This window comes from Tachyglossus aculeatus, chromosome 9, assembly GCF_015852505.1.
Source record: "Tachyglossus aculeatus isolate mTacAcu1 chromosome 9, mTacAcu1.pri, whole genome shotgun sequence".
NCBI lineage: Eukaryota > Metazoa > Chordata > Mammalia > Monotremata > Tachyglossidae > Tachyglossus > Tachyglossus aculeatus.
Genome location: NC_052074.1, coordinates 57,935,559 through 57,953,348, shown reverse-complemented (window position 1 = coordinate 57,953,348; position 17,790 = coordinate 57,935,559). Strand labels below are relative to the sequence as shown.

General features: G+C 38.2%; 1 protein-coding gene across 2 annotated transcripts in view; it reads right to left on the bottom strand.

Annotated features, from left to right (window-relative positions):
- The window catches only part of MTX2 (metaxin 2), a 55,918-nt gene that overhangs the window by 12,064 nt on the left and 26,064 nt on the right, over positions 1 to 17,790 (bottom strand). Inside the window, exons 3-4 of one of the 2 annotated variants that reach the window (XM_038751055.1) lie at positions 9,744 to 9,849; positions 2,646 to 2,718 (exon numbers count right to left, since the gene is read on the bottom strand). In XM_038751055.1, coding sequence (XP_038606983.1) covers positions 2,646 to 2,706 — 61 coding nt within the window. In that variant the 5' untranslated portion in view covers positions 2,707 to 2,718; positions 9,744 to 9,849. The remainder of the gene's footprint in view (positions 1 to 2,645; positions 2,719 to 9,743; positions 9,850 to 17,790) is intronic. The other variant, XM_038751054.1, reaches the window with a different exon arrangement.

The following is a 17,790-nucleotide window of genomic DNA, read 5'->3' as shown; positions in this document are numbered from 1 at the left end:
AATGTAAAAAAGATCTTTTGGTGTTCCCGCAACTCCACTCTAAAAAAACCAAAAATATACAGATTTCTTATTTGTAATCAATACAGCTTTACATTTCCTTTCTTAAATTTAAGACATATGTTAGAAAACTGCCATGCTAATTCCGGGACTGAAAATCCCTCTTTCCTCCACCTTTCCATAAATGAAGACTATCCAAGAGGAAATAGCTGGAACTGTGGAATCTTTTACATGCATCTCATGTGAAATGTACCTCATCATAATTTGGGCACCAAACTAGAATTAGCTATTTCAGGTGGGAAATGAAGTCCTACACACGTGTGTGTGCGCGCACATACCACACATACATGCACGGCTGACCTTGCTCATGGCAGAACTATTGCTAATGACTACATTAATCAATTTATTAAACCCATTTGTCCATACAATTGGGCCAATAAAAGGGAAACCTAAACCCTGCATTGAGGGATCAGAAATGGCATAGTCCCTTTGTTCCTCCAAAGGCCCATCAGGCCATTTTGAGATTAGTGGCTGTTCACAGAGAAGCAGCCAGTACACATTTGAGAAGCGTTGGAATCTCCAAACCCAAGAGCAGCTGGGGGAATTGCTGTCTGTCAAGGGGCATGGGGTGGCCTTGGTGTGCAAATTTTAGTTTTGGGGACCCTGCAGGAGGGATGGATGAGTTTCCCCACAACTCTCTTTATCCTCCCTCAGACTTCCTGAGATCAACTAGTTACCAGCCCAGACCAGGACTGCCCTTGGAAGTTCTGAAAACTTAAAATAGGAGATTCCATTTGCTAAAATCACAGCCCATCACAGAAGGCTGCTGCCTGGTTAGCTATTACTCAAATGAAAGCAGGTGTAGGTTTTGCTTCTCTGGTAGAATTGGGGTGTATAGCAGCTCCCTGGAGAAGCATCACTATGTCTGTCCTGCAGCACTAATATAGGGTCGTAGACTGATTGCTCTCATAAGGAGGATATCTGGGATCCTAATCTTTATCTATGCAAAACATGGCAAGTAAGTTCTAATTTCTACTTTAAGATTTCACAAACTTTTGAACAAAGTTTTCAAGACCAGGATCCTAAGGCAGGTTGTAAAGTCATCTTTGAGAGTGAAAAGAAGACAGATACTCAGCCATGCAAGATGGTTTAAGGGGGATTTTACCTGGAGACGGTGAGAAGGACTGGTTTCTTTCTTGGCATCCCCTTGTGTTCAACGACCAAATTTATAGAACCTAAATTTAAATGTCTGCTTTCAGCACAACTATCTATATGGTTTCCAACCATAATTTTTAATGTTATTTTTCTGGACAGAAGGCCTAAAATCTGTGATAAAGGTAGTAATCACAATCCCAGAAAGACATGCATTTCACATGCTACAAAATTTAGCACAGTGCTAGTGAAACCTCGAGGACCAGAACCCGATGCTGAACTATGTATTAGCAAATCATTTTCAAAAGAATATAGGTATAAATTCATAAATTTCCAACAAACAAATAGTATTCCGATCAAATTCTAAACGTGTGTGTGATGTTTTTGCTCACTTTAGCTCATTTATTGTCATTCTTGGCAAGGGAACAAATTTTAGCACCAGTAATTCCCCAGATGTTATTGCAGTGATGGGATGTTATGTATTTCCCAGAGGACACTGGAAATGAGTTTACACCAGCTGGCTTTTGCCAAATAATAACAATAATAATAAATCTGGTATTTGTTAAGTACTTACTATATGCCAGGCACTGTATTAAGCGCTGGGTTGGATACAGGCAAACTGGGGATGGACATAGTCCTTGTTCTGCGTGGGGCTCAGTCTCAATCCCCATTTTACAGATAACAGACACAGAGAAGTCAAGTGACTTGCCCAAGGTCACAGAGCAGCCAAGTGGCAGAGCCAGGATTAGAACCGCTGACCTTCTGACTCCCAAGCCTGTTCTCTATCCACTATGCCATGCAAATGATATATTTAAGCAGAGTTATAAAATGAGAACTCCATCCAGTAGAGTTAAAAAATGAAAAGTGATAATAATAATTTCTCCACTTTGGGGGCACCTGTATGTGTTGCTCATTTGTAGATCCTCATTAGACTTTTTAACCAATCTTGTGTTCAACTGTCAGGCAGATATATTTTTTAAAAAAATATATGCAGGAGTGATGACAGAGAGGAACACACACACTTTCTCTTTGTATCCTTCAAGTAATCTCCAAAGTATAAAGACAGGATTAAGAGCCAGAAACCCCCAATAATAAATTCCATCTAGACAGAGCCTAGATTAAATTATTTGTTTTTCAACCTGTTTTCCCCATCCACATCAACATCTATTTCATGGCTACAATAAAAAGCACAAAATTTCTGAAGACAGAGTTTTATATAAGGCAAATAGGAGGGACCAAGGAAGACATGGGATATGAAGGAATGAAAAAGATATGCTAGTTACATATTATCCACATTTGGGCAGTCATGTATTCCCCAATGTTCCATTGGCAATGTAAGCAACCACCTAGGTTAAATGAGAATTTTGTAGCTCCAAATGCTCTGAAGTTACAGGGAAAGATTTAAAAATGAATAAAAGATATACTATTTTAACAAGGCTTGACACAGGTTATGCTAGTTATAATTGCATCGAAACCCATAATGTTAGCACACTTACCAGAGGGAGACATATATTCTGCATTTGCTCTACAAACCACTTTGACAGGTAGGTTGCACATTTGCAAAAATGCCTGAAAAGTAAAGGAAAAAATGGAACATTGAAATTTTACCTTTGACAGTAAGCATATAAAGTCAGTCAGTCAGTTCTATTTATTAAGCGTTTACTGTGTGCAGAGCACTGTACTAAGCACTTGGGAAGAGTACAATAAAATGATAAAAAGATGCATTCCCTGCCCACAATGAGCTTAGTTTAGCATGCCTGAAATAAAAATTATTTATGTAAATACGAAGTCTAGTAATCTAGGGAGAGATGGTCTATATTTTAAATACCTTGTCAGCTAAAAGAAGCATATGGTTTTTTTTCTCCTAATTTAAACAAGCTGCCATTTTACAGTTAATCAGTACAGGTACTTAGGCAGAGAGAGTAAAACATTCATTCATTCATTCAATCGTATTTATTGAGCGCTTACTGTGTGGAGAGCACTGTACTAAGTGCTTGGGAAGTACAAGTTGGCAACAAATAGAGATGGTCCCTACCCAACAACGTGCTCACAGTCTAGGAAGGGGGAGACAGACAACAAAACAAAACATGTGGACAGGTGTCAAGTCATCAGAATAAATAGAAGTAAAACATTTACACTCCAGAGAGACAATGTAAATTACCTACATCTAATTCACTGTTGTATTTTAATGTTCAATGTATATATCTTTGTGAGAGTACAACTGAGTAAGAGAATGAACATTAGAGACTAACAGACACCTGCCATTCACAAATACAGGAGAAAGAACCAATATTAAGGTTTTTACAATTATGGGTTATATATACCTTTTGTAATTTGGTTTTCATCCCCCATCATTCTTTTGCTCTCTTGGAAGTCATCATTCTTTTGCTCTTTTGCTCTCACGGCATCCTCCAGCTATCACCCCCATCTCCCTCCTACCATTGCTTTTCAAACTTCTCAAGTGAGTTATTTTCATCTTCTGTCTCCACTTCATCTCCTCATATTCTCTCCCTGACCCCCTGCAATCTGGCTCCGCTCTATGAAAACTGTCCTAACATCATCAATGACATCCTTCTTGGAAAATCCCACGGCTTCTATTCCATCCTAATCCTCCTTGACCTCTAAACTGCCTTCAACACTATGGATCACCCATTACCTAATTAGGCTTCAATGACGTGTGACCGGTCCTGCTTCCTCTCCTATCTCTCTGTCTACTCCTTCTCTGCTCCTCCTCTGCCTGTCTCCCACCCCAAAACTGTTGCAGGTCCCCATTTCTAGGTCCCCTTCTATTCTCCATCTATACCCAATTCCTTGGAGAACTCATTTGCTCCCACTGCTTTAACTACCATCTCTAGGTGGCTGATTTTTAAATCTACCTCTCCAGCATGGACCCCCCCCAACTTTTCTGCCCTCTTGCATTCACTCATGCCTTCAGGACATCGCTACTTGGATGTGCCATGGACACCTCACACTTAACATGTGCAAAATGCAGCACCTTATCTTTACACGCAAAGCCTGCCTCAAGACTGTAGATCACTCTACCATCCTGTAACTTTGGCATTATCCTCACCCATCTTACTCAACCCACATACAAAATCTGTCTCCAAATCTTATCAGTTCTATCTTCACAACATCTCTAAAATCTACCCCTTCCTTTCTATCTATACTGATTCCATGCTGATGCAAGCATTTATATCCCATCTTCACTACAATATCAGCCTCCTCACTGACCTTTTTACCTGGGGCTCCCCTCTCCAGTCAAACTTCATTTTTCTATAGAATCAGGGATCATATCCACCAACTGTATTGTAAGATATTCTCCTACATATTTAGTACAGTGCCTTGTGCACAGTAAGCACTCAAATACCATAGATGGAATTGCTGTAATCCAGCCCCTTCCTATGCATTCCACCTGTAGCAAATTTATATTGAAAATCTTCTTCCTCAAGTGTCTTCACCATAGTAAGACACCCCTCCTCACCATTCAGAACAATGGTGACAATAGAGTGACAATCCCTGCCCACAATGAGCTCACAATGTTACATTACATTCCTAAGAGTCTGAAGCTGTTTCCCCTCCCTTATGTAAATGCCTTTCCCTTTCTGTATACCTCCTTGATCCTTAAAAGCAAACTAGTTTGTTTTTTATGGTATTTGTTAAAGCGCTTACTTGTGTGACAGGTACCGAACTAAGCTAAGAGCTGCAGTAGATACAAGTTAATGTTAGTCCCTGTCTCGCATGGTCTCACAGCATTAATCTCCATTTTACAGATAAGGTAACTGAGGCACAGAAGTTGAGTGACTTGCTCCAAGTCAGACAGCAGACAAGTGGTGGAGCCGGGACTAAAACTCAGGTCCTTCTGATTTCCAGACTCTTGTTCTATCCACTACGATATACTGTCTTTCCCCACTTCCAAAGCATCTAGCACATGGGACAACCTGATCACCTTGTAATCTCTCCAGTACTTAGAACAGTGCATTGCACATAGTAAGCGCTTAATAAATGCAATCATTATTATTATGTAAACTACTGTTGTTTCAAAATCTTGCTCCAGTCCCACAGTCCATCTTTTACTCTTTTCCATTTTCCCTCTAGGCACATACATTTCTAAACAGCTTGAACTGGTGATATAAGAATTCTTGGGTTTCTGTCTTTTGTTTTCATAAGTCTGTATGTTCTCTGTAACTCATCAGTCTAGTTTAGTGCTCTACACAAAGTAATGACTAAATGAGTTTTCATCCAAACTACCTTTGAAGAACATTAAGTGATCTGCTGTTCAACCAAATGAGTAGGACTATTGAAATTTTCAAAAAATGTCATGAACATAATTTTACGTTTTTCTATTTAAAGTAGCCATTACAGAAATGAGTTACTTTATCCTTTTCCAAAGAGAGAGAAAGCATGCACTGGGTTTTAAGTAGGTCAATTCCTACGCATAAAACTACTGTTTAAAAACATAACTTCTAAAAATAGGAAGCAGTTTCCAAATAACCTAGTACATTATAAAAGGGAAGTTACCTCCATTTTATAGATGGGAAGACAGAGAGGAGTTAAATAATCTTATCAAAGGTGGAGTGAGAACTGATGAATTATTACTCCATCAGTGTGGTCCAAAAACAGAAGGGAAAATGGGCCTCGGCCTCCTTCCCAGCATTCTGAGGTGATGAAAGCAAGAGTCGGATATGGCCCCAGAAGCAATAATTCACCAGAGGGCAACTCAGACTATGGAAGTGAGCCAGAAGCAGACCAGCCCCTAACGAACAAACGAACACGCATGCGCACACACAAACACACACTTTGGACCTGCCCCCCACACAGACACCCCAACTGCAGTAAGCTGAACTACACTGATTTATGACATTAGACTCTGCTTGTTTGAAAAATGATTTGGCACTCTGGTAACACTGAAACGGCTTTGTTAGAGGTTTTAAAATATGAATACTGACTATGTTTTTCTCTTTTTCCTATTTCATTTTCCACCAATGACTTTTTAATCAACAATAAAAGTCAGTGGTGATTAGGCATCACATAAACCTAAACGAATGAATGTAAACAAGTTCACTAAAAACAAACTCAAGCTAACTGCTAGAGAACGCAGTTTAGATTTTTTTCGTGACATAAAGGCAATATAGCAATGCTCACAGAAAACATAATGGTAGCACTAATTTTACTGCATATACTGAAGTATACTCCAAGGAAATTGGAAATATCTTCTACAGGTGCTATTGAACACAGCAAATGAACCTTTTTTAGAAAGACTGCTTTTCTGTAACAAAGTCAAAGTGGTTTATTTATAAAAACTACACTCATACCATTTACTTAACTATTTTCATTTTCTTCTTGAAAGCTGTAGTTTAATTTTGTCCATTTTATCCATACCAATTCCCCCTTATAGTAGGACACTATATTAACTTCATGATTCTATGACAAGCCTGCAGTGGATTTTGTAAGGGTTTTGAACAGTTCACTGTTGCTTAGTACAGTGCTCTGTGCACAGTAAGCGCTCAATAAATACGATTGAATGAATGATAAACAGTGCCTAAATTACACTGGTATTCATTCGTAAAAACATCACAGTAATCATTTCAAAGCCATGGAAACTATATTGATATTACAACTTAAAGTGCATCACTTTTTAGAAGGCTTGCAAACCCAAACTTTCCCATTTGTTTCGTTTTCAAAAAAGGGTTCAAAACATGGCTAGCATAGCTATTATTAGTGTAATCCTTTATTCTGAACTAGCATACAACAGAATTCTTTGTCAAATAAAAATTATTTTCGTAGCTCTTGGCCCTGTCATTTACATCATGCCTTCTAACAGGGAGTCGATCAAATACCATTCATCAACACATTTTACAATCATTAAATAATATTTAAGTGCCTTATGGGCCACTGTATGATAGACACCCTGAAGTGAACGTTTATCATGACAATAGCAATAATTATTTTTCATTCTTTTTAAATCCAAAGAAAACCCACTGAATGTTAATTATGGCATCAGAAAGCATCATTCACCCAGTGCTTATGTCATGCTTTGACAGAGCACTTTTCCCCCAAACTAATTAAAATGATTGACAAAGCAAAAGAATTTTAATCAGAAACTTGGCACACCATACCAGAATAATGCTTGATAATGTCAATCAATGCCTAAATCAAAGCTTAAATTAATAGACACTAAAGACATCTGAAAGTGGGTTGGCTATGATGCACAAAAGTCTGCTCAAATCCATTTGCAACTGCAGTATAGTGCCAACCGCCCTATGTAGACGTTCAATAAATATTAGATGATGATGATGATGATGATGATGATGTTAAAGATCAAAATGCTTCTGATTCAGAACTGGATAAACAATACCACTCTTTCTTTTGATTAACAACTGCTGTGATACAAAGGGTCTGGCCAATAAGATTATATATAAATAAGGCATTTGAAGATTATATATAAATAGGCAACTCCACACACATTATTTTTTTAGAGTAGAAGGTCAAAATACTGGAAAATTGTCAATAAGAGCAAAGAAAGGAGAAAAGTAAGAAGAGTAAGGGAACATATGTGGTTTGAATATAATTAATCAATGGTATTTATTGAGCACTTAATCTGTGCAGAGCACTGCACTAAGCAAACTCTACAAAAGGTAAAATTTGGGAAATGTCAAACAAATAAAAAAATCAAAATATAGACAGCTGATTGGGAGACAGAAGAAAAGAAAGAGAGCTAGAATATCAGACTATGTTCTTTGGACTCACTGCAGCCACTAAATCATACCATAGCATTATCAAAAGAAGTAATTATCTGACAGTGGCAAATATAGCCAATGGGATATATGCATAGCAAACAAGATTACCCAAAAAATTTTTTAAGTGGCTGCAAGCAAAGCAAAATTTTATAACACAGAAAACAGGGCATTCATGCAGAAAAGTGACTATCATTGACTAAAAAAAGAAAAAACGAATTACAAACATCAGGCCCGACTGGACCCTAACTGGGTGACTCCGTTTCTAGAAGAAGGAAGCCAGATTAGGATAAAAATTTACAATCCACGGAATCAAATTTTGGGAAAACCTTTTAAAATGATAAAAAAAGAAAAACAGGGTATGATTCCAAGAAGCAAGAAATATTTCTGACGGGTTTCAAAAGCAGCCCAAAATGTATTTCTTGATATGCCTTTATAAAAGCTGAAAGAAAACAAACCAGGCCTGAAGACGGAAGGAAAAACACAAAAGGCACTGCAAAATCGCAGAGGTATGTGGATAGGTCAAATGCAGAATTGTTGTTCACTAATTCCTACAATAACAGGATGAGAGGGCACCTATTGAAGCTTAAAGGTGGTAGATTCAAAACAGTCAAAAGGAAGCACTTCTTCAAACAGTGAGTGGTAACTATGTGGAATTTGTTACCACAGGAAGTTGTGCTGGCCAAAAATATCAACAGGCTCAACAGGAGTTTGGAGAAATTAATGGATAATAGAGCCATAAAGAGATACCAGAGAGAAAAATGAGAAATATAGATTAAGTGCTTACTATGTGCAAACACTGTACTAAGCATTGGGGTTGGCACAGTATATGCAGATAATAATAATTATGGTATTTGTTAAGTACTTACTATGTGCCAAGCACTGTTCTAAGCACTGGTGTAGATATAAGGAAATCAGGTTGTCCCACGTGGGGCTCACAGTCTTAATCCCCATTTTACAGATGAGCTAACTGAGGCCCAGAGAAGTTAAATGACTGCCCAAAAATCACATAGCTGAAAAGTGGCAGAGCCGGGATTAGAACCCATGACCTCTGATTCCCAAGCCCGTGCTCTTTCAACTAAGCCACGCTGCTTCTCGTCTGGTGTGTGACCCTGGGCAAGTCATTTAACTTCTCTGTGCCTCAGTTCCCTCATCTGTAAAATGGGGATGAAGACTGTGAGCCCCACATGGGACAACCTGATTACCTTGTATCTACCCCAGTGCTTAGAACAGTGCTTGGCACATAGAAAGTGCTTAACAAATACCATCATCATCATCATTATTATTATCGGACACAGTCCCTGTCCCATATGAGACTCAAAGTCTAAGTAGGCGGGCGAGAAGGTATTAAATCCCTATTATGCAGATGAGCAAACTGAAGCCCTGAAAAGTTAAGTAACTTGCCCAAGGTCACTCAGCAGGCAACTGATCAAGCTGGAATTAGAAACCAGGTCCTCTAACTCCTAGGCCTGTGCTCTTTCCACATAGGTAACACATCCCTAAACATTAGAATGGATGTCAAGGGCATCAGTCTGGTTGTTCCAAACACCCTCACTCTTCATTGCAAATTAACTCTTACCGCCTATGGCATGGGTTTTTACCTGAGGTCAGTTATCACACAAAAACAGGAAAATATCCCAGCTCCCACACTTGCCTGTTGTGTGACCCTGGGTAGGTCACTTCTCTGTGACTAAATTTCATCATCTGCAAAATGGGATAAAATACTTGTTCTCTCTCCTTCTAAGACTGTGAGCCTCATGTGGACCTGGGAATGTATCCAGGCTGATTACCACCATGCTTAGTACAGAGCTTGGCACACAGTAAGCAAAATTAAGTGTTCGGTAAGCATTTAATACATACCACAATTATTACCAAAAGGATCTCATTGATGATTGCTTGCTCTCAGTGGGATGAGGAGAGACTTACTTCCCTGAAGCACTCTGCTGGGATGTCTGGGCTGGTTAGGCTTATAAGATAAAGAATCAAATGTTACAAACTGCATCCCTAGGGCTGGGGTAACTCAGGATAAGGTATCGAACGATACAGGTTGTACCCCTGCAGTGGATATTTTTTACAGTAGGAGGTCAAAATACTCGAAAATTTTCAACAAGACCAAGAAAGGAGAAAAGAAAGGTCATGGAAAATATGTGGTTTGAATATAATCAATGGTATTTATTGAGCCCTTAATCTGTGCAGAGCACTGCACTAAAACAGTGCTGTAACCTGGGATAAGATAGCAAACACCACAAGTTGTGCTCAGGGGTGGAAGTGAAAATAAAAAAAATTCTGGCCTGCACCCTTGACCTGATGCTTCACTGGGCTCTCAGAATGACAGGGTGGCACGCCATTCCCTCCCTTGGTCTCCACCTGCCAGGCTAGGGACAGAAGCCCCCCAGGAAGGAGTCATTATTTAACCTTCCCCACTTTTCCATCCTGCACGTGAAACAGTTTTCCTGCAGCTAGCTGGCGGCACCAACCAGCAGTTCGGGTATACACCTGGACTGGCCTCCCATGCTTGGACCCGAGGTTCCTTCCTTCTTCTCTTCACTTGCACCCTTGACTCCTCCCTGGAACACCACCCAACTCCCACCCAAACATCCCAGGGGCAGAGGCTGCAGGAACGCGGAGAGACTGAATGGTTTTGTACAAAAATGATCCAGGCAGCAGAGTATGGACTGAAGTGGGAAGAAACAGGAGGCAGAGAGGTCAACAAGGAGGCTGGTGCATTAAAAGGCAGGATAGGATAAGTTATATTCTGGGGTAGATGAAAATTTAGGTATGCCTGTATGTTCCCCAAGTGCCTAGTGCAATGATCTGCACAAAGTAGCCCCTCACTAATTGAACTGAAAGTCAGTACTCATTTGCAAGGCTGCTCTAAATCTATTATCAATAGCTAAAAAATCCAATAGTAAAAGGAAAATCCCTAAAAATTGGAAGGTAATAGAATCATAAACAAACTGTTGGAAAATATAACCTATCAATTAACAAATTTGTATAACTAAAAGAGCAAAATACATACTTGAACCTTAATAGATTGTTTAATACAGTATATTAGAAAGCCACAAATAGAGGACACTGATTTTAAAAAATGTCTCTAGATGAGCAGAAAAGCAATAGTGTGAAATATTGGGTTGGTTTAATTGGTCTTACAGATCTTATACTACTTTACTGTGTCAGTGAAATATTTAGTTCCTGATAAATTCCCACTAATAGTGACAGAAAAATGTAAAAATCACAATTGAGAGATTAGAAACATGGACAGAAAATAAAATAAGACAAACTGAAAAAGGACAGGAAAGGAATCTCAAACAATTCAGTGGCCACAGGAACCTTGAAAGAGATAAGGCCTAGAAAGACTTAGGTGTGAGTGTGAACCACAGATTGAATCTGCAATGCAAAGTTACTGCCAGAAAGAGAAATGCTGTTAGGATCTGCATATAAATAGGCATCTATATTTGCGTCTGCATGAGGTAATTCCAAGCTTTAAAAAATAACCCCAAACCTCCTCTTTCTTAATGATGCAGACATTCCCAATTCCCTTGTCTCAAACCAACAGAGCATCTGCAAACAAAAAATTTGATCTTCGTTTTTTGGGATCAACACCAAGCTGTAGTGTTTGACTGAATCTATAACTGTGTCATAGTAGAAGTGGTATATATTAAGTGGCTACATGGCTGCAGGGAACCATTTGCCTGCTGGATGGAAGAGAAAGTTGTTTATTTTGTACTTCCATGATAGTCTAGAATGCTTCTAACCTCATCCCTGGGCCTGGGAGCTATGTCCAGTAGCCTAGCAATAATGGAATTAGCCCAGCCTACTGGTTGGAAATAGGCCTCCTATCCAAAACTTTCTCACTCATTCATTCAATCATATTTATTGAGCACTTACTGTGTGCAGAGCACTGTACTAAGTGCTTGGGAAGCATAAGTTGTTCTCCAGAACATTATTTCTGTATTGTATGATTCTCAAAGGTAGGAATCTCTTCTCTTTCACTTTTATTGTCCTCACCCACATATATAACACAGTGAAAGTGCTTATTAAATACTACTGAATACTAGTTTCGGCTTTAGTCACTTCTGTGCCAAAAAGCTGTAGATGTGGAAATGCAGATAAGAAAAATAATTACGTGAATGGATTTAATCTGAAATGAAACCAGGTTAAATAGCAAGTAACAGTGGGCAGAAGCTTTAAAAAAACAATTATTACAATTCAGTATGCCCATTCTGTACTGAACACTGTACTAAGCACTTGGAAGCATAAAATAGAATTAGTAGGTGTGATCCTTTTTTAAAAAAATGGTATATAAATGCTAACTATTCACACACACCCTCAGCCTATGTACATATCTATAATTTATTTACATTAATGTCTGCCTTCCCTTCTATACTGTAAGGTCCTTGTGGGCAGGGAATGTGTCTGTTATACTGTACCTCTCAAGGGCTTAGTACAGTGCTCTGCACACAGTAAGCGCTTAATACAATTGACTGATATGCCAGGCACGGTACTAAGCGCTGGGGTATATACAAGTTAATCAGGTTGGACATCGTCATTCATTCATTCATTCAATCGTATTTATTGAGCGCTTACTGTGTGCAGAGCACTGTACTAAGCGCTTGGGAAGTACAAGTTGGCAACACATAGAGACGGTCCCTACCCAACAGTGGGCTCATAGTCCTTGTCCCACATCAGGTGACACAGCAGACAAGTGACAGAGCCGGTATCAGAACCCAGGTTCTTCTGACTCCCGGAACATTACTCTACCCAGTTTACAACCTAGCTGGAGCTCAGTATACACCAGAGTGGGATGCGATTTCACCAGATCATTTTAATGCTCTCCCACAATAAATCCAACATTGTCCTTTACTTACAGAAAAGTGCCTAAATTAGCTATCATTTCAATGTTTAACTAGTCCAATGGAAGAAAAATGATATGTGACTTCATATTTAAAAAATAAAATTGTCCATGGCTAGTCCCCCTCCACTACTGGGGCTCCAGATCCAATCAATCAATCAAGCGTATTTATTGAGCGCTTATGATGTGCAGATCCCTGAACTAAGCTCTTGGGAGAGCACAATCTAACAGAGTTGATAGACAAGTCTCCTGCACACAATAAACTTATAGTCCAGCGGGGGAGAAAGATATTAATATAAATTTTGGATATAAGTTGCAGATATCCAAGGAGAAGCAGCGTGGCTCAATGGAAAGAGCCCAGGCTTGGGAGTCAGAGTCTGTGGGTTCAAATCCCAGCTCTGCCAATTGTCAGCTGTGTGACTTTGGGCAAGTCAGTTAACTTCTCTGTGCCTCAGTTGCCTCATCTGTAAAATGGGGATTAAGACATGAGCCCCACGTGGGACAACCTGATCACCCTGTATCCTCTCCAGCGCTTAGAACAGTGCTTTGCACACAGTAAGCACTTAACAAATGCCATCATTATTATTATTATTATTATTATTATATAATAAACTATGGCTATAAGAAATTACAGCTGTACACAGATCTATTCCCTCTGAACTTATAATGTAGGTATTATATCCCCTTCCTTCACTACCCACAAAGACCTGCCTCAACTTTTTAAAACATTAGGATGGTTGTCGTTGCTTGACCAAAGGGTGCCACTGCCTGGAACAGTAAGGTCAATTCTCTCCCGGAAGTGATGTACAGTTAGTTTTCTCACTGCCTTTGAATCTTAACTGAATTGCATCCTTTTATTTATTTCCCTAAGTGTTTATCTTGCCCACCCTCCTTCCCTCCTATATTATAAGCCACCTGTGAACCAAGGATCACATCCAAATCAGTAATTGTGTCATTTTCCCCTGTGCTCAGTATGGTTCTAAGAGCTTCATAAATGTCAAAGTCAAATAGGGTTTGTAAGAAGTAGTGCTGCCCTCATTAATCATCAATCGTATTTATTGAGCGCTCATTGTGTGCAGAGCACTGTACTAAGCGCTTGGGAAGTGCAAGTTGGCAACACATAGGGACAGTCCCTACCCAACAGTGGGCTCTGAAAAGAGACTAACAATCTTTCCACCGTAATTTGGTGATATGCCAATGGTAGATCTCAATATTCAAATATTTCCACACGAAGGGATATAAAGAAAAAAATTGGAAGTGTCACCATCAGGGTTGAGAGAGACCCCTCTAGTTAGCAGAAGACAGGCCCAGGTGGAGATTAAATGTGAGAGCTGAGACAGAAGCCCCAATGTAGCCCTGTTTCCCAAAGAAGCAGTACTACTGGAAAGGTACTCTGAGGAGTAGCAGAAGCTACAAGAGAAAAGAAGGGAAACAAAAATAAAGCAGTGGTACCAACACTGGCTAACCAGTATTTCCAACGAGGTTCCCAATGGAGGTGGTATGCGAATTCAACTGGCCAATAGCAGGAGTGGTGGCAGTGAAGGAATAACATCCGTGGAGTTGAACGGCAACAGGAAGTTAGGGGAAACTAAGCTTTGGTGCTCTCCAACCCTGTTGCTGGCTGACTGATTTCCCATGCCAAATCTTACAGGATCTGAACTGGGTATTTCGGTCAGATAATGGTAATAGCAGCTACAGCTGCAGTCACTATTCTTTCACTTATTTTTTCTGTCAGTGTGGCTGCTGTGGTTCGCTCCTCACTATGGACATTTATGGGAATAAATACATGCTCTCTGTTTCCTCCTGTCTCCTATGTCATTCACCACTTTACTGCTATCATATTCCCATGAAGCAAAGTCTTTTCTGTTGCTACAGTATTATAAGCAACAAATCCTTCTCTAACTGAATCCAAGAAGTAGTCTTTATCTATTGAAAACCAAAGTACAGAATCTGAATGTGATGCTCACAAATCACACTATGATTCATGAGAACCATACTCAGTAAACTTGAAAACAGATAATCTTTACTACGTGAGCCTTTGTAGGGGGGGGTTTAGGGGATTAACATGGCTTCCCAGTGGATATAAATGCCACATCAGAAGTTAGCCACCACTCTAAATATAAGAAAACTATTAAAAAAAATTATACAGTAGACCTTGAGGGCTCTTCAGAGATACTCATCTTTTCAGTTTACAATTATATCTGAAGTATGAGAAACAGCTCACTAAAATATTTTAAAGCATATACAATGTCACTGTGGAGGTGCCGAATGAAAGTGGTTTTGTATTTTCATTCATATGCTGTTTTACCAGGATACAAAGAGAAATCTGTGAGGACAACTAAAGAATTATTCTTCACCTTATTGAAGAGACATGTTTTAAAATTAAAAACTACGAACAAACCTATCTATGAAATAATTCATTTTTATATCAAACAGCTGCAGACCCTGTAATTGAAATAATATGTCTAAGGTTACAAATGAAAAGTGTTAGGTATCATTCTTAGAATGACATATTTAGTTCCTAATCCAGTTATGGTAATGGCCACATTTGTAGTTTAACATAAATTAAGACCATAATTATATTTGTGACTATTTTAAACAAAATAACAAATTCCTTTTTACCTGTGAATGTAATTTATAGCAGAGCCAGGTTCATTTTCCAAACCAATCTATTTCACACTGCTGCAGAACACTGTTATAATGACATAATGTAATTCTTGTTGTAGAATGTTGAAAGAGTAGATTCACTGGTAGCACAGAGAAGGTTTTGAAGATAAATGAAGATGCTATTCATTCAGGGGTAATTTCATCTTAGAACTATATGAAAGATGTTTCACTCACATGTGGTAGCTGTATGGCTTAGGATTTAAGTGTATTTTCAGCTAAAATGTAATGCCACTAGATCGATTATGTTGATACTGTATATCTAATAATGAAGAATTCTAGCCCTTTTCTGTTTAAAAAATGGACTGTCATTTTTTCATTTCACTACTGGATCTTTATTTTGTTTACAGCAACAAATTAAAATTCAGCTTGCTGTTTACTTTTTAAACAAAAAAAACTATATAGTACACACTCACAAATCTATAAGAACTATTTACTATATTGAAGGATATTTACCTGAAAAAGTAACAAACATTTATTCGTATCAGAAACTATCTAACCTAGGCAAACAAATTGAAACATAAAAGATTTGCTGTATTTATTATTAAACTACTAGGTCTAATAGGTACCAGTTCCAGTAACATAAGGAGCAAATTGGTGGCTTCTGCAGCTCATTTATGATTAATGTACCTATAACTTGGAAAAATCTTTTAAATACAAAACATCTAAAGCCTAAGAATTTAGAATATATTGAGTCTTTGATATAATGTGAAGAGCACCTGGTATTTTTTTTCTTTTTATCTATTAAAATCTTAAACACTTAAGCACAGAGCCAGGGTAAGTTATTTTTTAAATGTCATTTTATATTTTTACAATTTTAAATCATAGTCTATATACTTAGTTCCTGAATTATATAAATCACAAAATGCTTCACTACTTTAGGCATAATCAGAACAACATAATAAAAGTCACTCAATCAAGCTTAAAGAATCTAAATAAGGGAAGTACTTGAATAAATCAGCAGTCTCCCTTATCTCTAGGTAAAATCTCTATACATTCTCCCCTTCATAAAACAAGCTAAATACAGTGGGTTTAATATATTTGAATTCAAGCTCCAGGTCTAAGAGTGAGGAAGTCAAGAATGAAATACAATCTCTATAACCATAATGGTAGTAAGAGCCTAAGCAGATGGTTAATTTTTTGCCACTGGGAAGGTACCATTGAAATATTCGTCATGTTCTCCAACAGACCCAAGTAAAGAACAGTCAATCCCATGTTAACAACCACAATAAGCTTTCATCTTTAAGGATATTGTTAAATTGAGTCACAGTTATTTTTCAGACTCACATCCACAAAGGTTCTCTTAAGTTGGTTAAAAAAAGATGTTTTACTATATATTACAGGCACCATCTATAGCTAACAGCACAGCTGCAACCCTTAGAAACTTCACAAACATACTTTACCACAATATTTACACAGGAATTCATCCAACTAATGTATAAATTTATCAGAAGCTCTACAAATATTTCCACTAGAAGCAGAAAATCCATGCTCTAGTTCAGGTGCTAACTGGTTTCCTCTGAAAGTAATGAATTCATGGAACTGACTGTACATTGTAAATAGTTTCTGACCAAAATTAAATTTCTTTAACCTCGCCTTTCTAAATGTTTCTGCTATTACTTTTCCATTTGTGGAGATTTAGTGCTAGTATACCACACTGTCCTGTAGCTGAGGATTCAGGGAGTCACAAATTTAAAACAGCTGCCCATCAGTAATTGGAAGTACCCAATATTCAAGAGCCATTACGAAAACCATTTGACCAGCGTTTAATAGGTCAACAAAAAGGCACAATTTGCTGAAAGGGAAAAGCAGGGCTCAGTTATTCATTTATTGGCAGGTCTGTCATGCTCATGTCTATGCATTAATATGTTTCATTAAAATGCTGACTTTCAAAAATTTTGTAACTGACTTACAAACCAGTCCAAAGTTTGTTCTGTTGACTTCTCCCTTTTTGCTTTGGAGCCAAATGAATTGGCTGAATGTGATGCCGCCTTTCTCCTAAAGTATACCCAACCTACATGACTATAATCGTTTCTCCATGCAGCATTCTAGTAATCAACATCAGTTTGAGAAACTAGACTCCAGTTTCTGGAAATATATTACATTTTCCTTTACATTTATTGGCTTAAGGAATAAAAGTTTATGTCCTTCTGCCACATGCAAATCCTTACTAACATTATTGTTCAACCCCAAAATGAATTAATTTAAATAAAACAAAATAGGAATTCCTTAGCTCCAAAATGACAGTATAAAATGTTACTGACATTAAACAACTGTCATGTAATGTACTTTTAATCTATAATTTTCTTAGACTATGTTCAGATTTCCTTAATTCTGTACAAACGGTTCAGAACTGCAGATATCATTTTTAAAAAACAATACAAGACCACA